Source organism: Oncorhynchus kisutch, linkage group LG6 (genome assembly GCF_002021735.2).
Source record: "Oncorhynchus kisutch isolate 150728-3 linkage group LG6, Okis_V2, whole genome shotgun sequence".
Classification (NCBI taxonomy): domain Eukaryota; kingdom Metazoa; phylum Chordata; class Actinopteri; order Salmoniformes; family Salmonidae; genus Oncorhynchus; species Oncorhynchus kisutch.
The window spans coordinates 31,054,316-31,081,421 of NC_034179.2; the positions used below are offsets into that span (position 1 = coordinate 31,054,316).

Sequence of the window (27,106 nt, forward strand, 5' to 3'; positions counted from 1 at the left end):
GATAGTATATAATTCTAACATGTATTTCGACATTAACTTCTTCATTGTGTAATGACTTGTGTAAAATATGTATCTGGGAAAAGGTTATTACCTTGCTGGGATGTGGCAAACTGAAGTGATACACCACATTTGCTCATGAATACTTTCCATTTCTGTCTGATTTCTAGTGTATAACTTTGGATGTAAACTATTTGTATTTCACCAGTGGCAAAGGTAGAGTCACGAGGTGTAAGGGGTTTCTATCGGTCTTTTAAGTAATAATAATACTGTGTAATTATGGAGCTTTTAGTAGATGCTGAAAGAGACATGGCTAATAATTACTGTTTATAATCAATACATATTACTAAGAACTGATTCACTGTAATCTTAAAAAGAATTCTTAGAATTGTCAACTTGATAAATAGAATGGACAAACTTAAGAGACAGCATGATTGTGTTTAGTTACATATACGTAAAGCTTGTTAAAGAGCAGTGATACTATCAAGAGCAGTGTACGGGCTTCTTATTTTATTCAACTGTTACCACTCACCTGCAAAAAATATAGCTCAGATGTGCTAGTGCCTTTTGATGTTTAATTTTGAAATTAAACTGCTGTGGCAATATGTCTTGTTTTGTTTCATGTTGCTTTGGAATTTTATTTTTGACATTTTTTATTATCATATTCAATGAAGCGATTAAATGTAATTTATACTTCCAGTTTATTCCAGGGAACATCGACAAGAGAGTGAAGTCCTTCACATAAAGTACCATTTATACCTTTCACATCATTACACTCCGGAGAATAGCGAGGCCGGGGAAAATACAATAAACACATTAAATAAATGCATATTTAATTTGAACATTTTATACACCATCCTTTTCTGAGGAATTACTATAGCAGATTTAACTAATACAAGAACTATTAGTTAGGGCTGGAGTCAATCCGTATTGCGGCAGTTCCACGTTATAGCTCGATTGAAATGTTTGGGACGTCCCTAACCTAAACCCTAACCATTTAAAATGTTAACTTCAATGGGGTGACGTCCCAAGGATCCCAGCAAGCAAGGACTGTTCGCGGAGACTATTCACAGCTGCCTGAGATATTAGAGACAGGAGGAGATAGGAATCCCATTGGGCAATGAATTGAGAAACGATACAGCCAGCGGTTGCTAAACTAATGGTCACGCAATCCCTTCTCAAAGTCAGGGTATGTAGGTGCTTTCAAGACAACTGGGAACTCGGTCAAATCACGACATCAGTGATTTTCAGGTCGGAAATTCGGCGATCAAGAAAGATGCCTGTGTTTCCGACTTGGAATGGATGACCAATCAAAAGCATTTTTCACTGTCGGAGCTTATTTTTTCCCCTAGTTCCCAGTTGTCTTGAAGTCTGAGATTTCTGAGTTCCCAGTTGTTTTGAATGCGGCATGAGTTGAGAAACTGGCCTTTTTTCCTAGAAAGTATGTAATGGCACGATTCCAAAGCTATAAGATATTACAGAGAATGTAATTTTATTTTATTTAACTAGTTAAGAACAAATTCTCATATACAATGACGGACGACGCTGGGCCAATTGTGCCCAGCTATGGTACTCCCAATCATTGCCGGCTGTGATACAGCCTGGATTCGAACCAGTTAATTATCTCACATCTCTGAAAGATGTGTAATGTTGTACTTCTTGTTCACAACATTTATGCAAATTTTGGGATGAGCTAGCACCCAATTGACTCCCATTCACATCTTAGAGAATAGGGCCTATTGTGCCAAAATTGCATAGAATGCACTGCACAGCCCATTGACGACGCATGGGCAACGTATACAATGGCCATTAATACGATTCAAATGGAGTTTCCCATCTACTCAAAAGTATCTCTGATGCTGCATGTCGGCTCAATCGGAAATTGCCTTCACATTTTAACGTGAATCTTCCGCGATATGGACTGTTCCCAGACCCTATATTTTACAGCATACAATTCACAACAGCACATAAATAAACACAAAATGTATTTAGCCATTTTTTACATATCTCTTGATTTGCCTGACAGACACTGACCATCTATCAATTTGCTGTCAATTCAGGCTGATAATTACATATTTCTGTAACTGTAGTGGTCTGTTGAGTTGCATCTAGGAATTTGTGGTGAGTTATCTAGCATAAATGTAATGTTTGGTCCATGAGGGGAACAAGACTTACATTTTTATTGATCATTATCAATATTGTCAGTTAGCATTGATGGGTTACAGTTTAGGTCAATTCAATAAATAGTTGTATGCAAATACAAAGAATGATAACATTTCAATCAATAGCATAACAGAAAGGACTTATGTTCAATGTTTTACTATACAAATAGCTTTTTATAAGGTTGCTTCCCTTGAGAACTTAAATTAGTGTGTTTATAATCTTCTGATGCTTCAGGGGAACTTATGTCACCATGTACTCCTGCCTCTTGTTGAGTCTGACCTGGCAGAGTGACACCGCCCCCACTGCAACATAGATGGCTGCTGCAATGAAGCAGTTGATGCCCACCTGGTTATAGAGTCCATAGATGGTTCCCGGTGGGTTCTTACTGTGGGGCAGAGAGAGATAAGCCAAACAGATGAGTTTGGGGAAAACAACCCAAGCGAGGCAACATGGGATGGTTTACAAAGAGTGAATTCAAAGGGCATCTACACTAGTAGTCAAACTAAGCACCTAATGGTCCCTTTTCTTCACACCACTTACTCATTGCGGATGTCCTCCTCAGTGAAGGGCACATCCTCAATCAGCACAGCAGACTTTGCACTGAAGAAGATCCCCAACATCACCTGCAATACAAAAAGATGATACATATGTAGGGATGCACGATATATCGGTGAACACATTGGAATCGGACGATATTAGCTAAAAATGCGAATATCGGTATCGGTCGATGTCTAGTTTAACGCCCAATGTGCAAAACCGATGTCAAAGCTGACGTGCATACCTATATAACGAAGGTACATGACGTAATGACACCACGTAAAATGTAGCTCTGTACGTGCAACACAGCATTCCTAAACTAGCCCACAATGTATGCTGTGTGGATCGAGCAGTCAACAAGTCAAGCAGTCATTTGAAAGAGTACCAACATTTCAGTGAGACAACTTAAAGGCAAAATCAATTAAAGCCAAAAGAATGGAATTCATTGCCCTTGACAATCAACCTTTCTCTGTCGTGGGTGATGTTGGCTTTCGCCGACTGGTCGAGCACTGGTTAACACTACAAGTAGTAGTGTCACTGTTATTATCTTCATGACATACATACTATGGAACGTCGATGGGTGTCAAAAAAGATACAGTGGCATTGTCAAAGCTGTACAAAAAATCATCAAACAAGCAACACCAGCCACCAACAATGTGTTTACAATACCAGGTTGATAATAAAGCATAATTTGTTCGACCGCAACTTCTGGGGTGGCTAGCTTTAGCTTGGTACCTAGCTAGCACCAATACAACAAGCCTGAAAACAATGACCAGTAAAAACTGCAGTCATTTTCATTATTCTTAGCAATGATATAGGAATCCTTGCGAGTAAATATTAGCTAGGTTGCCACTTGTTGTTCACCTATTGAAATTGAACTTCAGTTCATGAAAATAAAAAGCTAGCCAGCTACTTAACCCTGTTTCCCAAAGCTTCATCTGGCTAGTGAGGCTTGACCGGACAGGGTTATGTGTTGTGAAGCCAGTCACAATAAGGATTAGGCACAATAGTGGAATTTGCGGTTTGCCTTCAAATTAAAAATATGTCATTGACTGATGGAAATTAATACAAATAGTAGAATTATGCCATACGTTTAGTTTGAAGGCTAACCGCAAAGTCCACTATTGTGGCTAATCCTTATTGTGGCTAGCGCTACAGATGGGTCCGAACACCATTAATCAAATAAGAACTGTCTTAGAAATTAGGGTTATTTTAGATGATGACACCTAGCTATATAGTTAGCTAGCTAACTATTGCTACTGAAACAGATGATGACGTTTTGCTATGTTTTTTTGGGGGAAGAACATGGTTTGCATCCATGAGCTAGCTAGCTTTTTTTAATGACCAGCTCTGTAGGTGCGTGAGACAACTTTTCCAGCATCATAGCATAGGTATCGATGAATCGTTGTGACAATTGAAATACGAGTGATAGTGTAAGCAATGTGTAATAACTACATAAAACATTTATGAACGCGTTTAATTATTATGTGATGTGCAGTCAAATTCAGGTCCTGATTGGTCAAATAGTATAATGGTTATTTGATGCGTCAAATAGTGTTAAATAGTATGTTTTTTGATACGCAAATAGCCAAAGGGCGTTCCATAGAAATCCTGATTGAGAATGAAACGACTGAACAAATGAACAACGAAACAGCACAGCAAGTAAGTGAAAGAAATACGTTTTGATTATGAATTACTGGTAATGGGGCATACGTAAATGCAAACAAAATATTTTTTGGGGTCAGTGTGGTGTGTATAACGTTTATTTAACGAGGCAAGTCAGTTAAGAACAAATTCTTATTTACAATGACGGCCTACCCGGTCAAACCGCTGGGCAAATTGTGCGCGCCTGATGGGACTCCAAATCACGGCCGGATGTGATACAGCTTGGATTCGAAACAGGGACTGTAGTGACGCCTCTTGCACTGAGATGCACTGCCTTAGACCGCTGCGTCCATGTGTTAGCTATTTAACTGTACTAAAATGCTTAAAAGGCCGCTAACATGTTAAATATCGGTATAGTTTTTTGGTTGGGAAGGAAAATAAAGGATATCGGTATTGGACAAAAATGTAATATCGGTGCATCACTATACATATGTATTGCATTATCCACATTCAGTCTGGTCAAGAGTGTTTACAGGGTCAATTAGGGCCGAGTCAGTAGAGACATCCTGTGCGTACAGGGTCGATTGACAAACTCAGTCACACAATCTGTCATCAAACATCAGCCAATTCATTCCACTGCTATATCTAGCATACCCGTACAGTTAGTCAAGAAGAGAGGTTCTAGCAACACCAGACTGTTATTTTATTTGGTTAGCTATAATGACCAGATTCTGGAAAATGCAAGTTAACGTTACTTAAGCCCACAATCAGCTATAGGTGTCTTATCAAATATGCTGATTGTTGACTGATATTGAAACGTGGAACATCTTGACACCTAGCTAGCGTTAGCAGATACTTTACTTGCAAGCGTGCGGGTGGGAAATACTGACTACAGTACTACTGTCTGTAAAAAGCAATTTTTTTTTTAAAAGTACTAGTCTGTAACGCTAACATTAGCTAGCTAGCTAATCCTTACCAACATGATGACTCCCCATATGCTGATCACTATTCCACAGGCGGCCATTTTCGGACCGCAGAATAAAAGAGATGGCATTCTTCTAGTTGATATTTTCTACCAAAATATATAATTTCGATACACTAATCTAAAACAGTCGTTTTCTTTTCTCAATGGACGAGCGTCAACCTAACCTCCATCAGCTGACACTCGATTCATTCCGTAGTAGCCCTCAGTTACGCCCCGCCTTCTCATTTCTCGACTCTCGCGCGACGACAATCAGCAACTATAACTAGCAAATATTTTTGAAATAGCTAAATGTAGTTTGCGAACGAAAAAGTTACACTTTGTTAAGTCATTAGTCTATGTGACTCTGTCTGTCGTGTTAATTGTTGAAACGCTAAATGTACCGCCTTCTATAGTAGATAGACACCTCCTTACTAACGTTAGCTTTCTAAGATATTGTTGTTGAGTGGGATAGGAATCTAGCTAAGTTAGCTGGCTTTCCAGGTGGAGTCAGCAGCAGCGCAAAATGACTTCCGCCTCTACTAAGGTATTTGTCCTATTTCACACACGTATAAATGTATTTTACGCATGTGTGGAATTTAAATTTAATTTATATTTTTTTCTCGCATATCCCAACTCTACCCGAGACACCCTCAGAGTGGGGTCACGGTGGCTAGGTTTAGTCACAACGGCGACCCTGGAATAATTAGGGTTAAGTGCCTTGCTCATGGGCACATCGACAGATTTACTAGTTAACCATGGGCACCATGATGGTGTGCATTAGTCATACGACACCAAGCTAATGCAGTACTATTGATATGAAGTTCAAATTGTCCATGCCTCTTTCTGTGACAGGTGGGAGAGATCTTCTCAGCCGCAGGAGCTGCCTTCACCAAGCTGGGTGAGCTTACCATGCAGCTGCATCCAGTAGCTGGCTCCAGCCCTGCTGGGTGAGTTTGTACACTCACAGACACACACATGACAATATGGGGATTAAGGTGTATTCTCTGTACTTCTCTCCCCCAGAGCCAAATGGACAGAGACGGAGATCGAGATATTGCGTTCAGCTGTGCAGCGTTTCGGTGATGATCTGAACAGCATCAGCTCTGTGATTAAGGAGCGCACTGTGTGAGGACCCTTCCTTTTTCTTGCCATCCACATTTTTTTCTATCCTGCCACACTTTTGCTCTCTTTCTCCCTCTATCTTTTATCATACTGCACCCACTCTTACCTGTCTTTTCCCACACTTTCATCCATTGATCTTTCATCTTTACTGCCTTCTTTCTAAAGAAGATGTCTGGTGGGGTTAATAAATCTGTTGGCAAATTATCTAGTTTACAATGTATACATCCTGTATGAAAATCACATTACCAATCTGTTGCCTGTTTTAATGCAGAGCCCAGATAAAGACAACAGTGAAGAGGAAACTGTATGAGGACAGCAGGATGCCCCTCTCCTCAGACTCTCCCAAAAAGACCAAGAAGACCATGGCAGCCGCACCAGCACCCTTGGCCCCCACAGTAATTGCTGTTCCCAACTCACAGGTTGTCCTGACAACAGGGCTTCAGAGCGCCTCCCCTATGCCCCCTGCCATCAAGAAACAGAAAACCGCAGGTGAGTGGATAAGCCTTATGGGAGTTACCTCAAGGGGCAGGGATTGTGTGATGAGTATGGCTTGTATACTGAATTTAGTAGACTAGATTTTCATCCAGTCAAAAGACCAAGACATTTTTGGGGGGAATTTTACCCCTTTTTCTCTCCAATTTCGTGGTATCCAATTGTTTAGTAGCGACTATCTTGTCTCATAGCTACAACTCCCGTACGGGCTCGGGAGAGATGAAGGTTGAAAGTCATGCGTCCTCCGATTCACAACCCAACCAAGCCATCCAACCCGGAAGCCAGCCACACCAATGTGTCGGAGGAAACACCGTGCAACCTTGGTTAGCGCGCACTGCGCCCGGCCAGCCACGGGAGTCGCTGGTGCGCAATGAGACAAGGATTTCCCTACCGGCGAAACACTCCCTAACCCGGACGACGCTAAGCCAATTGTGCGTCGCCCCACGGACTTTGCGGATGGTTACGACAGAGCCTGGGCGCGAACCCAGTCTCTGGTGGCACAGCTGGCGCTGCAGTACAGCGCCCTTAACCACTGCACCACCTGGGAGGCCCTACCAAGACATTTTTTGTAGAAATTACTTGAACCTTTTATCGAATCGATACTTCTGATGTATTTACTCCAAGCATTGGCCACTTTGAATGTGCAAGTTTATTAACATATTACATGTTTTCCCTGTCTGTCCGTGTGTAGATGTGACGCTCAGTGCTCTGAATGACTTGGATGTGAACAGCGACCTGGTGGACATTGAGGGACTGGGAGATGGATCCAACACCAAGCTCAATTTCGATCAAGGTGAATAATATCAGCTCCATCACTGGCTCTCAATCAATATGGTTCACATTGTGTCATTATGCTGAGGTCACAGGTATTTAGCTCAAAATATAGTTGTCTTCATCTGTTCTGTTTTTAAATCTGTGTGGCTCATCTTGTTTTCTCAGAGAACCTCAACCTGGACTCCAGCCTCATCATGAACTCCAGTGACTTGCCCCTCCTGTCTCGCTGACCTCTAACCCCACTGTATCTGTGGGTTGGAAAACCTGGGTCCCTCTATCACCAGAAAGCAGATTAGTTGGTATCCTTGTTACAGAGCTATTTTGGACAGATTTTAGCAGATGCATTTTTATATTTTTATGAACAGACCCCCCCCCCCCCCCCCCCCCCAAATCAAGTGCTTCTCTATTCAGTCTGTGGCATTTCTACAGAGAAACCCTTCCATTTCACTCTGAGTAAAAAAAATGTGTTGCAGTGCAGGGGTGCGTTCAGTTTGATTATACATTTGTTACATTGTAGAATGGTTTGTACTGAACGACATGTTTCCCCAACACGTTCTTGAACAGACTTTGAAGTACGTTGTCTCTGTTTGGTAGGTGTGGCTTGAAGCAATGAGTGAATATTTAAAGGGCAGCAGGGTGTTCCACAACCCAGTTCCCTCCCTGTTTTTTCAACTGGTTGTTCAGAACACCACCGTTTCTGTTGCTTTAAGTATTTTCTTGTACTGAATGCAGCCATCGGGCAAATTCTGTTGGAAAAAAAAAATCTTGAAAGCAAACAAAATGGAACCGAGAGGGACTTACCAGAATCAGTCCAATAGAAACTCTTATTTAGCTCTGTTTACTTCCGCTGGGTTATTATACGGTTTCCGTAATGGAGTGAGTGTACATGTTGTGTACCACGGGTTGATATATTTATAAAGAGAAGATATAGGCTAGCCAAGTATTATTTAATGTTGTTCAAACAATGGTTGTGCATGACATGATTCCTTTATGCTGTTTAGTAAAATGTTTCTATATATATATTTTTTTTGTTGGTCTGTTTCACTGTGCTTGTAGAATTGTGACACAGAGGGTAGCAGTTCGACTGCCATCTAAGGTGGTTATAATGAAAGCTTGCAGAAATGGACAGGTAACCATATCAAATTATCTATGGAGACAAAGGAAAGTCCACAGGTTTTCTGATATAATACAGTGACTTTTATTATCATGATTTTATTTATATATTTAAAAGTTGTACATTATCCCCCCCCCCCCTAAAACTAGACACATTTTGTGTCAACTTTACAGGCATGAGAAAGGTTACTCGGAGGGAATTAATATAGTTTCTCTCACTCTCTATTAAAAGTTCCATTAAAAAATACAATCTTCTTTTTATGTAGAGTTTTCTCAAAGCTATTTACAGTTTGAAAATACTTGAATGGTCTGGCAGATGTGCTTTAGTTCCTTTTAACCTCTTCTTTCCTTTTTTCACCTCTCTCTTTCATCGTATCACTCTTCTGTAGGCCTCATTCTAATGTCAGTTTGAAAATCAGAAGAAAAAGGAGCCCTCTAACACTGACAGGTCATTTTTGGAGAACAAAATTTAAGATTGTGGCTGATTTTTGTAAAATGACACCACAATGAAAAGGAATACTAAAAGAATCAAAGAACATCTGTAAATTATTATACAAATGTAGTGTTTTAACTGACCACAGCACCAGTCAGATGGTCTCCTGGTTTGAGGTGGGGGGGTTGCTGATAAGGCATGCCAATCCTGTGGGTCAACTGCAATGAACATCAACAGGAGATAAAGATATTTTATATTTGGCTTCACATCACCTCCAACTCAATATATTTCCCTCCCTATATAGTTCTTCCTCTGCAACAGGATGGGATTGGTGAAACTACCACTGATTATTAATGCCATTTGATTGCAAGTTAACCTCTGGCTAACTGCAGATACAATTGAGTTAGTTATGAGATAAGAGATATTCTATTGATGTTCTTGTAATTTAACCTAAATATGCATTTACAGGATCTTCCAGGAAATAGTATAAAATACATGTCGAAAGCCACCTTATATTTCTGTACATGGTGTATGAAAGATAATAATTTGGGTTGGCAATGTGAGTTGATTGATGATCTACATTAAGTGTCTCAATCATACAGCTTTTGAGAGAAATGAAACTGACGCTAGTTGTCAATTTAAACAATGTATGCTAACGTCATAGAATATTTTGGGCCAAAGGAACCAAACTACATTATTGAGAACAAGTTAACATGAATAGAACTTGAAACAACTGGAGTTTTTATTTCCCTCCAAATTCACTGATTGTCACTGAGGAAAAACAAACGAAGTTTCTAAATCTGGGGTTAAGATCAGAAGATGACCCTCAACCCTTGCTGACCTAAGCACTTCTTTGAGACAGGACAGAGACCTGATGAGAAATGAACAAATTAAGCAACAAATATACAACGCAACAGCATGTCTTAATCAGGATCCCATTTGTGTAACAGCAATATTGATTAATAATGTGAAACTAATACTGTGCAAAATCTTAATTGGAAGTAGAATGTTCCATCCACAAAAAGGGAGACAAAATATAGATAAAAGAATCTGTCTGTTGCTGTAAAACTCAGCTCTGGAAAGGGCATATGAAGAGTATTACACATAGTTACTATCAATAACAATATTTTTGTTGTTGTTGTATAAGACACTTCTCTAAGCAGCTTGTACTCGATTTCACAAGTCAAAAGGTCTGGAGGTCACAGACTCATGCATGGGATTAAAAAACAGAACTTTCCCATAGATTACATCAACCCAAACAACATGATATACCCATGATGTCACTTATGATATTTCACAATATCTATGAGGGTCCTGAGCATGTACAACCATACCATATTACAGAAGTCAAATAATAACATTCATGTAATCAATGGGAAAATGTGATAACACCCCAAGGGCTACCCTTTTTAAAGTAGTATGCATGTAGAGAAAGGGTAATATCACGCACTACCCAGAGGACTGAGATCACCAGTCGAGGTCCCTTCTATCAAACTAAAGTTTACACACACCTGTCAAGAGGTGAGTATCCATGCCAATCTCTCATTAGGTTTAGGCCATAAAGGACCAGGACTTTGTGGGTCCTCTGGGCAGAGCTTTGCCTAGGGATTCTATATCTACAGAACAATCCCCCTCAGCCAGAGAACCCACTCCCAGTCCTGCCTTAAAGGCAGCCCTTCTTATATCAGTATTCACATATTAATACACTATTCACATAGACAAACTGAGCCACCGCTGGCTTGACAGTCTGCTGTGACACCTCATCTTCATGTCTCATTTTTGAGCGCTTACTTCTGGACTATCAAAGAATACTGGACTATTGGGTCACGTTCAGTGGGATTACAACATGCCCTCACCATTTCCCCTGAACACAACACAAAAGGCCTTTTAACACCTCTAACTTTGATATAAACAAAAGCCCAACAAGGAAAAGTATAGTCTCTTCACCCCTGACTTCCTTTGGCAAGGGATTTCATGCAACCTTCTGATTAACAAAGCACAGGTGCCAGTCTTTGTGTAACATCTATATATTATCTTGATTACAACTCAAGACATGATTACTTCAGGAGCCAAGGAATATGATGAGTTTCCCCAAGGCTCTGATGGTTTGAGGGAGAGGAGCGCTCTGATAGGCTGTGAGTAGAATCTAGGACTGACTGTAGTCCTGGTCGGTGATAGGCTGCTGGTGTTGTGGTTTCTAGATATTGGGCTGGTGAGAGGTGAATGAGGGGGGAGGAGACAGGTACAGGGTACTACCCTGGGGACTAGCACCACACACAGACACACCACCTGTAGGAGAACCAGCAGATGCCTGAGTCACACTGGGGGAGAGGGAAAAAAACAGGAAGTTAAAAGAGATGCAGCTAGCACCATATTCAAAAGTGTGCAAGAGTTTGAATGTCTCTAGTTCTCACCTGACTGTGTAACTAGTTCGGTGAGCAGGATCTGTTACCCCGGCAACAAACAGCTTCTTCGGCGGACCATCAGACTCCACTCCTCCTACATGACAGAACGACAGGATGAAAGAGAAGACAGACACGCGCACACACACACACCAAGGCTGAGTAAAGTAAGCACCATTCTTGAAGCACTGTTCTTACCTTTCCTTTTCAGTGGAGTCAGGGCAGGCCATCTCACAGTAGAGCTGACTGTTGGCCTGGCAGTGAAGGGACACTGTGTTAAATAGGATAGCTATAAATCTACAACAAGTTAGTTTGTCAAGCAATGTGAAACTCAACTCACCCCCTAAACCTTCGAGTTGGACTAGGGGACGAATTGGGTGTGATACCACTGTCCGGTAAATGGAATCCCTGTGAAAGACAGGACGAATATAAGTAAATATGAGAACTCTTTATCCATCCATTTATTCATAATCTATCCATCAATCCTCTCTCCATGCTTTGGTATGACAAAGCACTACAGTCACATGCAGAGGGAGTACTCACCACTGATGAATGGTCATGCCAGTGACTGACAGGAGGGACCAGGTTGGAATCACTACAACAAGAGAGAGAAAACACAGTTAGAGAGAGAGAGAGTGTGTGTGTGTGTGTGTGTGTGTGTGTGTGTCTACCTTACCTCAGTCTCTGAAGACTCCCCCTGAGTGTCATCTCCATATTCTCTTCCTTGAATGAAAATACACACTTTCAGTCAGTGGTCATACACATATACTACAGTGTGCCACACACACTGAAACACCAATATGAGCATTTACATAAGATAACCTCACACTAAACTGTACTAACAAACTGGCTAATGTATAAGCAAACACTCAAACCAGCATCATTACTCAAAGGCAGGCATTTGCACAAATAGAGGGAAGAGGCCCACAATATCCCTAACCTTGTCCTCACCTGCCTTTTGTGGTCTGGTCTCTCACCACCCAATGAGAAAGGGGACAGGGGGACGCCCTATGGAATCAAGACTGAATGTATTATTGTTGGTCTGTTGATGGAGTAACTGACAGAATACTGAATGATCACACACACACACTCACCAGGGAAGGACAGCTGGGGTTGACAGAGACACTGCTCCGTCGATACCGGGGTGAAATAGTTGGACTGAACACTGTCATTCCATCGCTGTTACGTGGAGGGAAACAAACAAAAAACTCAGAATCATTCCAAGGCAAACATATTACCAACATGACTGCAAAAATCTAATTTCATAAATGACAGACAATTCTATTTCAATCAAGTAGAATATCAATTCCACTAACCTGACACTCGTGATCATGGGGGCGCTGTTCGATCTACGAAGAGCCCCGCCTCCGCTCCCGGCAGCTGCGCCTGCGCACTGGTCCACTTCCATTCGTTCCATTTCTTGAAATCACCGGCCTCCAGCCTAGCAGCGCGAGCTGCTGGCCTAGGAGCGCTCAGAGGCGGCGTACGGCCCTACTCTATCCGGGTGAAAGCCCGACCTGCAGGCCTCACACACAAACCTTTCCGTCCAATTCAGAGCAGCTAAATCAGCGGGAAATGTCCTTGGTGTCTTCCCTCTATCTCATTTTTGAAAGATGAAGTCAGACTTGGCTCAAGTTACAGCAAGCGACTATTCGTAACTAGCTAACCTTATAAAGTACTCAAATGCAATTCCTGTTGTCGCACAAAGGCTAAACAAACACATACTTGACCAATACTGTCAACTAGAGAGATATATCCCTTACAATAACTTTTAATGGAAATTAGGTTAGGCGGCCAGCTGAGACGTGACTTTTTAGGGTTAGCTAGCTAGCTACAGTAGCTAACCATTAACACTCCAACTTGGCTAGCTAGCTAGTAGCTAACCAGTCAGAGAATAAAACACAACAGTCCTCAACAAAACATTTGCGTCGTTGAAAAGTTCCATCCTCCGGTTAAGTTGTCCATTGCGTCCTCAACGAAATCGACAAAATATCCCAAAAATGTTACTATTTATCAAAATATAACTAATTGAAAGATTTCACAACATAGTCCTCCACCAAATAGAGGCACTTCGTAATCTGTCATAACAGCGCCTCTCCCTGGTTAGATATAATATTGCATGAAGGAGATTCACTCCAACAAGGCTGGAGAGACGAATGAGCACCTTGCCTGACTGCATCACTTTTTCCAAACATATTTTAATAGCAAACACACAAGATAAGGTTTGGATAGGGGTTGGGAATAAATCCAGGTTTTTAGGGTGAATATGAGGCTGGTTTTTGCCCCTAGGGGTGGTATGCCTATTAGGTTGAAATACAATGGTTTGTTATGGGGTGCCCAGTCCCCTAGCCCAGTTGTAATTCGAACCCTGTACTGGATTTCAATAGTACATCAACGTTGATTTTATAACAGCTTAAATCAGTGACTGCGCAGTTGTCCTTCTATAACAATTACTGTGTTGAATTGGACTATTGAGACTTCCTCCATGGTTTCCTCTAGGATTGTCCTCAACATGTTTAGAGTGTTCTGACTGTGCTATTTGTGCTGGCTGCTGCTACTGGTCCTATGCCTACAGCTTTTTCACACACGCTTTTCCATTAACAGAGGCAGGGGAGGGAACAGTAGTCAGCAATAATATTTGTGGTCCAGGCTTCGTGGGTCACTGGCTGCTGATAAGCAGGGGCAGAGCTGCTTACTGTCCCAGCCTGCGTTGTTGCAACATCACATTTTATACACCAGCTGTCCTCTGGCCTGGAGAAAGGGGTGGAGGGACGGTTATGACTGGGAAATGTATGAATGGAGGTTGTGTGTGTGTGCGCCTTCCCAAAAATGTTTGAGTGATTGAGAGGGACAGCCATGTTTTGTAAATTAATACATAGTTTAAAGATGTGTGAGGGTGTCAGATTAAGCAATGTGCAGTGTTAGAGGACCAGATAAAAGGGAGGCTCATTAACCTACCTCTCTTAAAGATTGGCTAATTATCACAGGACACTCCTCGTAATAACCAGTCTTTGTTGGCTGGTGATCACACAAATAAAGTTAAACACGAACAAGAAATAGACCACACTGTTCAGGATGATAACTTGACCTGCATTTAATGTCAACATGCCGACTGAGAAAGTAACAAATGTAACATGTCCAAATGAAATAAAGTGCAAAACTACTAGGTGTCCCAAATAGAAAGGTAAAAAAAAAATACACACACACACAAATGTACACTTAAACGATTCCGTATTTGTTCTGAATGTAAAATCTCCTAAAAGACAATCCCAGAAGACTTTGACTCATTGTCTCGACGAATCTCCCCCTCCTTCTTCTTTTCCGTCTTCTTTTCTCTCTTCACCTCCTCCTTCTCTCCCACTCTGTCTTTCCTCAGGATCCTCAGTGGCCAGAGAGAGGGGTTGCGGTGGTGGTCATGCCGACTGGCCGTGTCACAGCAGGGGACACTCTTGTCTCCAGTGAGGAAGTACAGGAGAGCGTTCAGCCAGGCATTACAGGAGGCCAGTGGCCTAGTGACCTTGTAGCAGATAGAGATTGTCTTCATGGCATTGCATCCTCCCATCTGACCCCTCCTGAGGAGCAGGAATAGTGTCCGGGTAACGTGGAAGGGGAGGAAGCAGAGTGCGAACAGGAGAGTGATGGTGATTATGGTTTTGATGGACTTGCGGCGCCTGCGGATGTAATGGGAGTGCTGTGAGCTGGAGATGGAGATGGACGTTCTCTCCCTGCGCCCTTCTGACCCCCCACCACCTCCCTCCTCGTCTCCCCCCACCTGGGAGCTGGATGGGGAATGCAGGGTCCTAAAGATTGTCCTGACTACCTGGGAGTAGCACCATGCGATGATGGTGAATGGGACGAAGAACCCCAGTAGGTGCAGGACAAGGCCGTACGGGACGTATTCTGCAAACTCATTATCAATAGCATCATCCCAACAGTTCACAAACACATTCGGCCCACCACCGACTACATCTCCACCCCCCTCCTCCTCAGATCCATTCCCCCGCTCTCCTGCCCTCCCTCCACCACCTCCTCCTCTCACCACATACCCCGTCTGGGCAAACCTAAAGATGGGACAAGTAAGCACGAACACCACCACCCACACCATGGCGCAGGTCCCCCTCACAGCCCCCCTGCTCTCCAGGGTGATGGTCCTCATGGGGTGGCAAATGCCCAGGTAGCGGTGGACGGAGATACAGGTGAGGAAGAAGATGGAGCAGTAGAGATTGAAGTAGAACAGGAAACGCACCAGGCGACACATGAAGTCTCCAAACACCCAGCGGTCTTGCAGCATGTAGCTGGCCACCAGGAAGGGCAGAGACAGGCCGTACATCAGGTCTGTGGTTGCCAGGTTCACCATGTAGATCAGAGACGTGGTCCAGCGGCGGGGGGCATTGCCGTGGCGACAGCCACCATAGCGACGGCAGGAGCGCACCAGGACAACGGAGTTAAGCGTCAGGCTGAAGAAGAAGGTGAGGGAGTAGCAGAGAGGGAGAAAGATGTACTTGTAGGACTCGTCAATACTGCAGGGGGAGGGGGAGAAAGGGGGGGATGGGGTGAAGGAAGAGAGGGTCTCTGTCACAGATGTGCTCTCTGTGGTGTTGGAGGCTTGGCTTATACTCATGGCTGACTGTGGTTGTTTTTCTCTCTTCTGCAGCGTCTCATGTTCCTTTTTCATCAAGCCTTCCTTGGGGCAAATTCTTCTGCTTGTCTAGTGTTCCTGTCATTTGCTCTCTCTCAGGTGTGGTTGTCTTCTAAACTGTTCTCTCCAGGTTTGCAGATAGTTTGAGGGAAGGAATGTTCTCTGCATAAGGGAGAAAACAAGTGCTTTAGTTTGGAAATACTCACTAGAAATGTTTTTAGCTGATTATGGACAATTCTCGGTCTATTGGCTCTTCAATCAGTAACACACTATTCCGGAAACTCTCCATTCATCCATACTGCATTTCTGATCCACTTTGACCATGAGTACACTCAAGCCCATGTTTTGGAGTAGATTGATCCACTGTCCAAGAATGTGACATATTTTGAATGTTTATGCTAAGTATCAAGAATGGAAATGGGACCAATGACAGTGGGTTCTTCTTGTGTGTTGTTGTGCACAGTGTGTGTGTGTTTGTGTATTTGTATGTTTGTTTTCTTTAGAGGATGCACGTAAATGAATGCTAAATGAGTTGGAAAATGTTGTTTATGTGCTCAATGTTTACCTTCCTCATGTTTATCTTCCATGTTGGGAGTGTTTATCACACAGAACTCTCTCATGGCCTTCCAGTGGAAGATAATTGGTTGAAACTTGGTTTAGTTATTCCAGAAGCCTTCACATGTATCTCTTTCTAATAACAAGTGGATTGGAACATTTAAAGGAGCACATTACCTCTTGGTGCAGGGGGGGTGTGTATTTCATGGGAAGGTGCAGTGAAAACTGTCTTGGTCCCGATGGACCTCCTATGACCTTCGCTGGTGCTGTAAATAATTAATATCCATTCATTCAGACAGATATGCAGAACGGAAACCCAATACAAGCAACTGCAGGCGCTACTACCGCTACTAATTTTTTTGCAACATTTTATTATCATCGCTTCAAATGACGTGTATTGAACATATTAACCTTTTTTTTTTTATCAAGAATGTGTGGAAATTGGGTATTTATACAATTTTAAATGTTTTATTACAGCAGTAAGGAAAATATTTATTCATCATCCTCTGCATGTTTGTGGGGATGGTGTTGATATTTTCACTTTGTTGTAATAATTCACGTTATGTATATTTAATGTGTGTACAAAGCAATGTCTACAGCAGAGTATTATTATCTGTTAGGTTTAAAGTATAAATATAATATCTTACCTGGTTTTCTGGTGATATAGATGTATTGTCCTTTGTTTGTCACTTTAAAAAATACCAGCCTGTTTCTTCTCCTACTTTTGTTCCCGTACCCATTGAGCTCTTCAGTAAAACACTGCTAATATGTAACATTAACTTCCGCTTACCTTTAACACACTCATATATCTCTATTTTATTCCTCTCCTCCTCCTGCTCTCTCTATCTCTCCTCTGGTGCGGGTTAGTCATCCCTGACTCTGTTGCTCAATTATCCCTCCTCCCTCTGTTTTACTTTATCCTCGTCAATACCCTCCCTCTCCCTCTATTTTTCTCCTCTAAATCATTAGTGCTGAGCTAGTCAAGTGAAGGTACGCAATGGTACACACACACACACACACACACACACTCATTTGCTTGCTCGTATGCATGTACACACACTATAGATTCAAACAAATAAATGAAAATCTTGTAGTGACCAGCTGGCAGGTGTCTTCACTGACATTTTCAACATGTCCCTGATTGAGTCTGTAATACCAACATGTTTCAAGCAGACCACCATAGTCCATGTGCCCAAGAACACAAAGGCAACCTGCCTAAATGACTACAGACCCATAGCACTCACGTCCGTAGCCATGAAGTGCTTTGAAAGGTTGGTAATGGCTCACATCAACACCATTATCCCAGAAACCCTAGACCCACTCCAATTTGCATACCGCCCAAACAGATCCACAGATGATGCAATCTCTATTGCACTCCACACTGCCCTTTCCCACCTGGACAAAAGGAATACTTATGTGAGAATGCTATTAATTGATTACAGCTCAGCGTTCAACACCATAGTACCCAAAAGCTCATCACTAAGCTAAGGATCCTGGGACTAAATACCTCCATCTGCAACTGGATCCTGGACGTCCTGACGGGCCGCCCCTAGGTGGTGATGGTAGGTAGCAACACATCTGCCACGCTGATCCTCAACACTGGAGCCCCACAGGGGTGCGTGCTCAGTCCCCTCCTGTACTCCCTGTTCACCCACGACTGCATGGTCAGGCACGACTCCAAAACCATCATTAAGTTTGCAGATGACACAACAGTGGTAGGCCTGATCACCGACAACGTCGAGACAGCCTATAGGGAGAAGGTTAGAGACCTGGCCGGGAGGTGCCAGAATAACAACCTATCCCTCAACGTAACCAAGACTAAGGAGATGATTGTGGACTACAGGAAAAGGAGGACAGAGCACGCCCCCATTCTCATTGACGGGGCTGTAGTTGAACAGGTTGAGAGCTTCAAGTTCCTTGGTGTCCACATCAACAACAAACTAGAATGGTCCAAACACACCAAGACAGTCGTGAAGAGGGCACGACAAAGCCTATTCCCCCTCAGGAAACTAAAAAGATTTGGCATGGGTCCTGAGATCCTCAAAGGGTTCTACAGCTGCAACATCAAGAGCATGGTTGCATCACTTCCGGATACGGCAATTGCTCTGCCTCTGAACACAAGGCACTACAGAGGGTAGTGTGTACGGCCCAGTACATCACTGGGGCTAAGCTGCCTGCCATCCAGGACCTCTACACCAGGCAGTGTCAGAGGAGGGCCCTAAAAATTGTCAAAGACCCCAGCCACCCCAGTCATAGACTGTTCTCTCTACTACCGCATGGCAAGCGTTACCGGAGTGCCAAGTCTAGGACAAAAAGGCTTCTCAACAGTTTTTACCCCCAAGCCATAAGACTCCTGAACAGGTAATCAAATGGCTACCTGGACTATTTGCATTGTGTGCCCCCCCAACCCCTCTTTTTACGCTGCTGCTACACTCTGTTTATCATATATGCATCGTCACTTTAACTCTACATTCATGTACATATGTATATACTACCTCAATTGGGCTGATCAACCAGTGCTCCCGTACATTGGCTAACCGGGCTATCTGCATTGTGTCCCACCACCCACCAGCCCCCCCTTTACGCTACTGATACTCTCTGTTCATCATATATGTATAGTCACTTTAACCATATCTACATGTACATACTACCTCAATCAGCCTGACTAACCGGTGTCTGTATGTAGCCTCGCTACTGTATATAGCCTGTCTTTCTACTGTTGTTTTATTTCTTTACTTACCTATTGTTCACCTAACAACTTTTTGCACTATTGGTTAGAGCCTGTAAGTAAGCATTTCACTGTAAGGTCTACACCTGTTGAATTCGGCTCACGTGACAAATAAACTTTGATTTGAGCAAGCAGCATTACAGACACACACACACAGTGACAGCACACAACATGAAATAGGTTTAATGAATGCAAATTTTTTTTTTAAAGTAAATACTGAAAAATACTTCAGAGACAAAAAAGTTAAATGTTACTTCAGGGCACTCATCCCCTTCCCATAGCTATGCATCTGCTATCACAGTTCATTCTTCCATCAACCTACAAATACACAAGATTGTGAAAGTACGACATTTAATAATTGCTTGACAAGGCACAATAGGTCATATGGCCAGGAGTTTTACCTGACTATATAACTTGAACAGGAAAGAGGGGGTCAGTAACTAGAGCCTGGTTTTTGCTACTGGTGAGGTCGCATGGTCAGGAAAATCTCTTTTACCTAGACATAATGAATGGAACAAGGCAATTCCACTCCAGCATGGCCCAATTTATCTCAAAATGTTCTGGCAATTCTCACATAAAAACTTAATTGAGAGGAAGGATGTTTAACATGCCTTATACATTTGTATCACAAACCATTTTTTTGAAAATCTGATGAATGTGGCCATTTTAGGCTCTTTTAGACCCTATAATCTGTGAACCGTACATGGTACAGCCATCTTGGTGTAATTATACTCCTTATAGTGTGCTTTCAAATATGGATTATGGCTGTATTCTGAGAAAAAAAAATCCCATTAATTTATTCAACATTAAAAATATTATCAACATCTCAAAGGTACCCTTTTTGATTTAGCTTATTTTTAGACATCTTGTTCAGAACAATATACTCTTCAAACACATATTTCCAAGGCGGGCTCTGCTAATTTTGAAGAAATTATCAATTTAATACATAGAAATTGACACTGGTTTAAGGTAGCAGAGAGCCCACTCTGGAACGTTGATGTACTTGTAGAGTATATTGTTTAAATCAATATTTCTAAAAAGGGCCTAAAATGACCACTATAATAATTTTCCAAAAAATGGTCTGTTTCACAAATGTAAAAAGCCTATCAAACATTAATCTTCCCAATGACGTTTCTATGTGATAAATGCCAGAACAATCTGAGATACAAAATTATTTTCGGGCTTTGCTCACATGGAATCACACAATAGCAGCTTTGTGGTTTCCTATACTGATAGTAGTTATAGTTATGGACGCAAACCACCTAGGTATATCACATGAGTCAACATACATGTCAATACCCAAAGGCTTATAGGCAATATAAGTGGACAATTCCCTTACATCAGCAACTATACAAGAGGATAATTCTCCTAAATTAGAAACAAAGAAGCTTCTCCACCAAATTGTTACAGGACAGTTCCCTTTAGCCTGAATATGTAACCCCTATATGTAACCCCTTAGCTTGTTTTACACAGGCTGTAAGTGTACAATTCCCTTACATTAATAAGTCAAGGATATTGCAATTTTTACACAATGAAACTTGTGGAAAAGCTGGTATCCCTCAGATATGTAAATGGTTTAAACTATGGCTGTGAAGATTCTCCGTCTGAAGGTTCTCCCAAGAAAAATATGATTTTTCTTACCACTGGCAATGGACTAGGAGTCAGATATTAGAAATGTTTCAAACATCCCAAATGGCTTAAACTCCTCTTTCTGATATGAAATCTTTTTTGTTAATTAAGTGCATGCATCAATCAAAATAGGTCCTAATACAGTACTCTCTCCACTAATGATGATAATGAAGATTATGCTATTCGAGATCAGGGGGGATGATGAGGAGAAAGTTAACTATCAAATTTATTTATAAAGCCCTTTTTACATCAGTAGATGTAAGTAGATACAGACACCCTGCCTAAAACCCCAAATAGCAAGCAATGCAGATGTAGAAGCACGGTGGCCAGGAAAAACTCCATAGAAAGGCAGGAACATAGGAAGAAACATACAGAGGAACCAGGCTCTGAGGGGTGGCCAGTCCCCTTTTGGCTGTGCCGGGTGGAGATTATAAGAGTACATGGCCAGATTGTTCTTCAAGATGTTCAAACATTCATTGATGACCAGCAGGGTCCAATAATAATCACAGTGATTGTAGAGGGTGCAACAGGTCAGTACCTCAGAAGTAAATGTCAGTTGGCTTTTCATAGCTGAGCATCCATACCATGCCTGTGTAATGTGGATTGCTTTATGATGCCGGTCCAAGATGGTGCTCATTAGTGTTCATCAACATTTCTCCTTTTTATCGAAGAATCATATGTTAAGTAGGATATTATGGCAACACTTCTGACAGTCTCATAGTGGCATATCTTGGACAGCATCACTTTATCTACTGTTGAGCACAACGACTTCCTGTCCTGTGCACCTGTGGGTGAGGGTTATGTCAGATCCTGTACGTCCAGGAGCATGGCATCCTGTTTGGTTCTCAGCTGGTCCCTTATCAACAGGTGACCCACCAACTCTGAGCTCAGGTCTGCAAGAATAGAATAGAATATTACTTTGCACAAAAACATATAGATCCTAAAACACAAAAACCGTACAGCAAGCACTCACCTGCCAGTTCATTTACTGACACATTATTACCATGTAATAACCACCTTTTCCCACCATGTAATGACTACGATTTCCATGTTATGATCATGATTTCCATGTTTTTAAAAATGTTTTATCTAACCTTTATTTAACTAGGCAAGTCAGTTAAGAAGAAATTCTTATTTACAATGACGCTCTAACCACTAGGCTACCTGCCGCCCCATGTAAAGACCATGATTACCATGCAATGACCGCCTACTGACCGTGTATGTCGTGGTTGAGTGAGGTCCTGAGGGAGTTGAGCTGCTGTATTGAGCAGGTCTGCAGGTCACAGTGTTCCAGATGCGTCCTCTTAGTGATCACACTACTGCAGGCAAGGTGCTGTGACACACAGGAATTATTTACACATACCAATCCTTACCTCTCTCCCACCACATGCCCACTGTTTCCCTCTATTTCTTCCAACCCTATTTCTTTCACTCCACAGTCCACACTTCTCCATTCTTCTCACCTCCTCTTTCTGTTCAGCTAACAGCTTGTTTTTGAGCGCACTCAGCGCGGCCCTCACTTCCAACTTCAGGCCAGAGGGGTGGTAACCATAGCTACCTGGTCCTATAGAACCCTGACAAACATGAAACAAAACAAACGCATGGCATGGGTACATATGCATATCTTCATATTTGGCCCTAGAGTGCCGCAATGTGTGTAGGTTTTTGTCCCCGTTTTGCGCTATACTATAAAACAGGAGGGACTCGCTCACTTCTTTGACAGCCCCCTCCTCATCCTCACTCTCACTGTTGTTGATGTAGCATAACTGTAGATTTTTTTGGTTGTGGAATCTAAAATAAGAAAATAAAAAGCCAAAAACAACATGAACACTTAAAAGAGAGAACATAAATTATATGGTTTCAGAGAATAAAGAATGAAGTTGAGAATTAGATTGACTGTTTTTGACTTTTGTTACCTAGACGAGACGACCGTGACTCGACATCTTCCATAGTCCTCCTCATCCTCCCATTCATCTTTCCTCCACAGCCCACCCTGCCTCTCTTCCGCCCAGCCCCCTGACACACTCCCCTGTTCCGACCCACTCGTACTCTGAAAGAGAGAAACAGAGGGAGGGATCAGGGATGGGGGGATGACATGGGAGGAGGGAAGAGGTGAGATGTGTGGTAGCGGGGGAGTTGAGAGTGTAAGCAATAGGTGTCATTAAACCCATCATCGCATATTATTAACATGTATAAAGCAAAGAGAGTAGGATTAAGTTGCCCCTAAATGCCGATGGGCCCTCTGACTATTTGCATTGCCCCCCCTTTTTAATTTTTCAATTACATTCTTGCACTGGCTCTATGCACTCACTAGACTCTCACACATACTACACTGACACTCCAACTACACTCCAACACACACACTTCACATACAGTGGGGCAAAAAAGTATTTAGTCAGCCACCAAATGTGCATGTTCTCCCACTTAAAAATATGAGAGAGGCCTGTAATTTTCATCATAGGTTCACTTGAACTATGACAGACAAAATGAAGAAATAAAAATCCAGAAAATCACATTGTAGGATTTTTTATGAATTTATTTGCAAATAATGGTGGAAAATAAGTATTTGGTCAATAACAAAAGTTTATCTCAATACTTTGTTATATACCCTTTGTTGGCAATGACAGAGGTCAAACGTTTTCTGTAAGTCTTCACAAGACTCCATGCAGATCTCCTCCATGCAGATCTCCTCTAGAGCAGTGATGTTTTGGGGCTGTTGCTGGGCAACACAGACTTTCAACTCCCTCCAAAGATTTTCTATGGGGTTGAGATCTGGAGACTGGCTAGGCCACTCCAGGACCTTGAAATGCTTCTTACGAAGCCACTCCTTTGTTGCCCGGGCAGTGTGTTTGGGATCATTGTCATGCTGAAAGACCCAGCCACGTTTCATCTTCAATGCCCTTGCTGATGGAAGGAGGTTTTCACTCCAAATCTCACGATACATGGCCCCATTCATTCTTTCCTTTACACGGATCAGTCGTCCTGGTCCCTTTGCAGAAAAACAGCCCCAAAGCATGATGTTTCCACCCCCATGCTTCACAGTAGGTATGGTGTTCTTTGGATGCAACTCAGCATTCTTTGTCCTCCAAACACGACGAGTTGAGTTTTTACCAAAAAGTTATATTTTGGTTTCATCTGACCATATGACATTCTCCCAATCTTCTTCTGGATCATCCAAATGCTCTCTAGCAAACTTCAGACGGGCCTGGACATGTACTGGCTTAAGCAGGGGGACATGTCTGGCACTGCAGGATTTGAGTCCCTGGCGGCGTAGTGTGTTACTGATGGTAGGCTTTGTTACTTTGGTCCCAGCTCTCTGCAGGTCATTCACTAGGTCCCCCCGTGTGGTTCTGGGATTTTTGCTCACCGTTCTTGTGATCATTTTGACCCCATGGGGTGAGATCTTGCGTGGAGCCCCATATCGAGGGAGATTATCAGTGGACTTGTATGTCTTCAATTTCCTAATAATTGCTCCCACAGTTGGTTTCTTCAAACCAAGCTGCTTACCTATTGCATATTCAGTCTTCCCAGCCTGGTGCAGGTCTACAATTTTGATAGCTCTTTGGTCTTGGCCATAGTGGAGTTTGGAGTGTGACTGTTTGAGGTTGTGGACAGGTGTCTTTTATACTGATAACATGTTCAAACAGGTGCCATTAATACAGGTAATGAGTGGAGGACAGAGGATCCTCTTAAAGAAGAAGTTACAGGTCTGTGAGAGCCAGAAATCGTGTTTGTTTGTAGGTGACCAAATACTTATTCTCCACCATAATTTGCAAAAAATTCATTTAAAATCCTACAATGTGATTTTATGGATTTTTTTTCTCATTTTGTCTGTCATTGTTGAAGTGTACCTATGATGAAAATTACAGGCCTCTCTCATCTTTTTAAGTGGGAGAACTTGCACAATTGGTGGCTGACTAAATACTTTTTTGCCCCACTGTACAATGCTGCTACTCTGTTTGTTATCCATCCTGATTTCCTAGTCACTTTTACCCCTACCTACATGCAATATTACCTCACATCCCTGCACATTGACACGATACTGGTACTCCTTGCATACAGTATAGCCTCGTTATTGTGTTACTATTTCCTTTTTTAATCCTTATTTGACCATTGTATTTGTTTGTCTTACTTTTTAACAAATTTTTGGGGGAATGGCATTTCACATAAATAAGCATTTCACGGTAAAGTCTCATCTGTTGTATTTGGCCGCATGTGGCAAATACAATTTCATTTAATCTATGGTCAGTGTTGTGTTGTTCCTGATAATTATTAAGGTCAAGGTTTGGGGTGGGTAAGCTGATCTCAGAACTGTCACAACATCTTCACACTCCCTTCATGCCCGCTGACCTTTGCCCTTTCTCTCCTCTCCTCCTCCTGTTTCTCCAGTTCAGCGATCCTCAGGCTCAGGTCTTCCCAGTGCATGATGGGTAGGTCCTGGTCGTCCTCGGAGGACTCTCCATTCTGACGAAGTCGCCCTGCCCCTTCCCCAGCAAACGGCTGTGTCTCATCACTCTCCTTCTCCTCCGCTGTCTCCTTCTCCGTCTCTCCCTCCATCCTTCACCCTGTTGTGGTGGGCAGATGGCAGAGAAAGGGAGGCCAAGGAAGAAGATTTGATTCATTTTAATTTGGTATAAAGTGATTCACGGTGGGTTGTCTCTGATAAATAAATAAAGTTTGTTTATCAATTAGCAGCTGCCAACACCATTATACACTGTGCACAATCTTACAATAGGATACCAGGATACTCAAGGGAAAAAACCAACAAGTATTGCTTAGAGACGTTGGGAAACACTTGGCCTGAACTGTAGGAGAGACTAGTCTATTTCCTAATAGTGAATTGTTTACCTTTCCCATAAACTGAACTAAGATTACATGCACTAGACTACACCCAAAATTCCCACTCTGTTTTAAAAGCTGGAAGTAAATCATTTTCAGACTCGCTATGTCTGACTGTAGAACGATTGCGCTCAGATTTCTTGCCATGAATGTGCTGGAAGGCGCGCACGACACGAATACAAAGTAACTCTTCTCCATTGATATTTAACTCACACACACACATCGTTGAAGACTTGTTGTTTACAAGTTGAACATTGAAAGGGGCGGGTGGCAAGCGGATACTTTGATTTACCTATTCCAGACCGTGGTGCAGTTTTCCTATTCCCAACATCGCGGTCTCCTTCTCTTGTTTGTGTCTTTTAAAATTTGATAACGTACGGTTTCCCAGTGGTGTATCGTTTTAATAGCCCACAATAATATATTAACTTGATTAAACTCTTCCTTGGAGTTAAGGAAACACCCTGCCTGCCTGCCTGTCTTTCTCCCGTACCCCTTCCCTTTCCTCCCGCCCCCTCTTTCCTCTGAGACGTTCCCACAGATTTTTAACCTCTACCTTCTGCAGCAGGGGAAATACGACCGCTTCCTACATCCAATGCGCCACCAGTTGAGCCCTCGGTGCATATCCCGTTTAATTATTGTTGTGTCGGGTTCCTGTAAGGGTTGACATTACATGCAATATCCATTTAAGATTAAAACGAGCGGGTGTGATCTGACTCTGGTCCTACATTTCGATCGGGAAACAATGTAAAGGAGAGTTCTAAGAAAGGGTTAGAATATACTCTTAGGTGTCCAATTTCACAATTTTTGGAGATGACGATTCAAACCAGATGGGAACACCCGGTGGGAAACAGAAAGTCACGAGGATTGCTTTTAGTGACAGTCAAATGCATTATAGCATTTGGCGAAAAAACGTAAACATCTCAATTGTTTTTCAAATAATATAATTCTTTATAAGGGACATGTAAAAAATATTAAAATAGTAATTTAATAAAAAGTGGACAATTTGGTTCTATTATATTTTATTATTATTATTTTATTTCCGTGAAGCTGGGCACTTTTGACATTGGAAACACATTTTGTAAAGTTAATTAAGGATTATATTGAAATACAATAT

At 42.2% G+C, this 27,106-nt stretch overlaps 5 protein-coding genes across 7 annotated transcripts; 1 reads left to right on the forward strand and 4 right to left on the reverse strand.

Annotated features, from left to right (window-relative positions):
• Window positions 1–679: 679 nt before the first annotated feature.
• Window positions 680–5,770, reverse strand: LOC109892698 (ribonuclease, RNase K b). The gene is made up of 3 exons (XM_020485413.2): window positions 5,279–5,770; window positions 2,701–2,783; window positions 680–2,545 (listed from the first exon to the last, which is right to left on the reverse strand). The coding sequence occupies exons 1-3, from the start codon at window positions 5,354–5,356 to the stop codon at window positions 2,401–2,403; spliced, it is 306 nt and encodes a 101-aa protein (XP_020341002.1). The 5' UTR covers window positions 5,357–5,770; the 3' UTR covers window positions 680–2,400.
• LOC109892696 (chromatin complexes subunit BAP18-like) lies at window positions 5,413–9,014 on the forward strand. Its single transcript, XM_020485412.2, has 6 exons — window positions 5,413–5,810; window positions 6,119–6,213; window positions 6,290–6,391; window positions 6,660–6,877; window positions 7,572–7,673; window positions 7,820–9,014. The coding sequence occupies exons 1-6, from the start codon at window positions 5,790–5,792 to the stop codon at window positions 7,882–7,884; spliced, it is 603 nt and encodes a 200-aa protein (XP_020341001.1). The 5' UTR covers window positions 5,413–5,789; the 3' UTR covers window positions 7,885–9,014.
• On the reverse strand, window positions 8,874–13,702 carry LOC109892695 (protein FAM122A-like). The gene is made up of 9 exons (XM_020485411.2): window positions 12,919–13,702; window positions 12,697–12,781; window positions 12,554–12,610; window positions 12,279–12,325; window positions 12,146–12,197; window positions 11,943–12,010; window positions 11,801–11,856; window positions 11,615–11,699; window positions 8,874–11,521 (listed from the first exon to the last, which is right to left on the reverse strand). The coding sequence occupies exons 1-9, from the start codon at window positions 13,017–13,019 to the stop codon at window positions 11,398–11,400; spliced, it is 675 nt and encodes a 224-aa protein (XP_020341000.1). The 5' UTR covers window positions 13,020–13,702; the 3' UTR covers window positions 8,874–11,397.
• A 976-nt stretch (window positions 13,703–14,678) lies between these two features.
• On the reverse strand, window positions 14,679–17,675 carry LOC109892111 (P2Y purinoceptor 3). Its single transcript, XM_020484528.2, has 3 exons — window positions 17,444–17,675; window positions 16,974–17,062; window positions 14,679–16,403 (listed from the first exon to the last, which is right to left on the reverse strand). The coding sequence occupies exon 3, from the start codon at window positions 16,275–16,277 to the stop codon at window positions 14,859–14,861; it is 1,419 nt and encodes a 472-aa protein (XP_020340117.1). The 5' UTR covers window positions 16,278–16,403; window positions 16,974–17,062; window positions 17,444–17,675; the 3' UTR covers window positions 14,679–14,858.
• A 2,006-nt stretch (window positions 17,676–19,681) lies between these two features.
• Window positions 19,682–26,786, reverse strand: LOC109892112 (schwannomin-interacting protein 1). Of its 3 annotated transcripts, none has more exons than XM_020484532.2 (7): window positions 26,546–26,786; window positions 25,504–25,718; window positions 23,070–23,203; window positions 22,866–22,944; window positions 22,617–22,727; window positions 22,369–22,486; window positions 19,682–22,046 (listed from the first exon to the last, which is right to left on the reverse strand). In XM_020484532.2, exons 2-7 carry the CDS (start codon window positions 25,708–25,710, stop codon window positions 21,952–21,954), a joined length of 744 nt encoding a protein of 247 aa, XP_020340121.1. In that variant the 5' UTR covers window positions 25,711–25,718; window positions 26,546–26,786; the 3' UTR covers window positions 19,682–21,951. The 3 variants fall into 3 exon arrangements, 2 of the variants coding, with proteins under 2 accessions (XP_020340121.1, XP_020340120.1); XM_020484531.2 differs by lacking the exon at window positions 26,546–26,786 and adding an exon at window positions 26,285–26,511; XR_004210283.1 differs by lacking the exon at window positions 26,546–26,786 and adding an exon at window positions 26,285–26,522 and having other exon boundaries at window positions 22,369–22,944.
• Between the last annotated feature and the right edge of the window lie 320 nt (window positions 26,787–27,106).

Coding starts and splice junctions, on each gene's coding strand:
- LOC109892698 (XM_020485413.2), bottom strand. CDS start 5,356: ATGCCATCTCTTTTATTCTGCGGTCCGAAAATGGCCGCCTGTGGAATA. Junction 2,784..5,278: donor TATGGGGAGTCATCATGTTG/GTAAGGATTAGC, acceptor TTTGTATTGCAG/GTGATGTTGGGGATCTTCTT. Junction 2,546..2,700: donor GAGGAGGACATCCGCAATGA/GTAAGTGGTGTG, acceptor TCTGCCCCACAG/TAAGAACCCACCGGGAACCA.
- LOC109892696 (XM_020485412.2), top strand. CDS start 5,790: ATGACTTCCGCCTCTACTAAG. Junction 5,811..6,118: donor TGACTTCCGCCTCTACTAAG/GTATTTGTCCTA, acceptor TTTCTGTGACAG/GTGGGAGAGATCTTCTCAGC. Junction 6,214..6,289: donor GCTGGCTCCAGCCCTGCTGG/GTGAGTTTGTAC, acceptor TCTCTCCCCCAG/AGCCAAATGGACAGAGACGG.
- LOC109892695 (XM_020485411.2), bottom strand. CDS start 13,019: ATGGAACGAATGGAAGTGGACCAGTGCGCAGGCGCAGCTGCCGGGAGC. Junction 12,611..12,696: donor ACCCCAGCTGTCCTTCCCTG/GTGAGTGTGTGT, acceptor TTGATTCCATAG/GGCGTCCCCCTGTCCCCTTT. Junction 11,700..11,800: donor GACTCCACTGAAAAGGAAAG/GTAAGAACAGTG, acceptor TCTGTCATGTAG/GAGGAGTGGAGTCTGATGGT.
- LOC109892111 (XM_020484528.2), bottom strand. CDS start 16,277: ATGAAAAAGGAACATGAGACGCTGCAGAAGAGAGAAAAACAACCACAG.
- LOC109892112 (XM_020484532.2), bottom strand. CDS start 25,710: ATGGAGGGAGAGACGGAGAAGGAGACAGCGGAGGAGAAGGAGAGTGAT. Junction 22,728..22,865: donor AGGAGGGGGCTGTCAAAGAA/GTGAGCGAGTCC, acceptor CATGTTTGTCAG/GGTTCTATAGGACCAGGTAG. Junction 22,047..22,368: donor ACTCAACCACGACATACACG/GTCAGTAGGCGG, acceptor CTATTCTTGCAG/ACCTGAGCTCAGAGTTGGTG.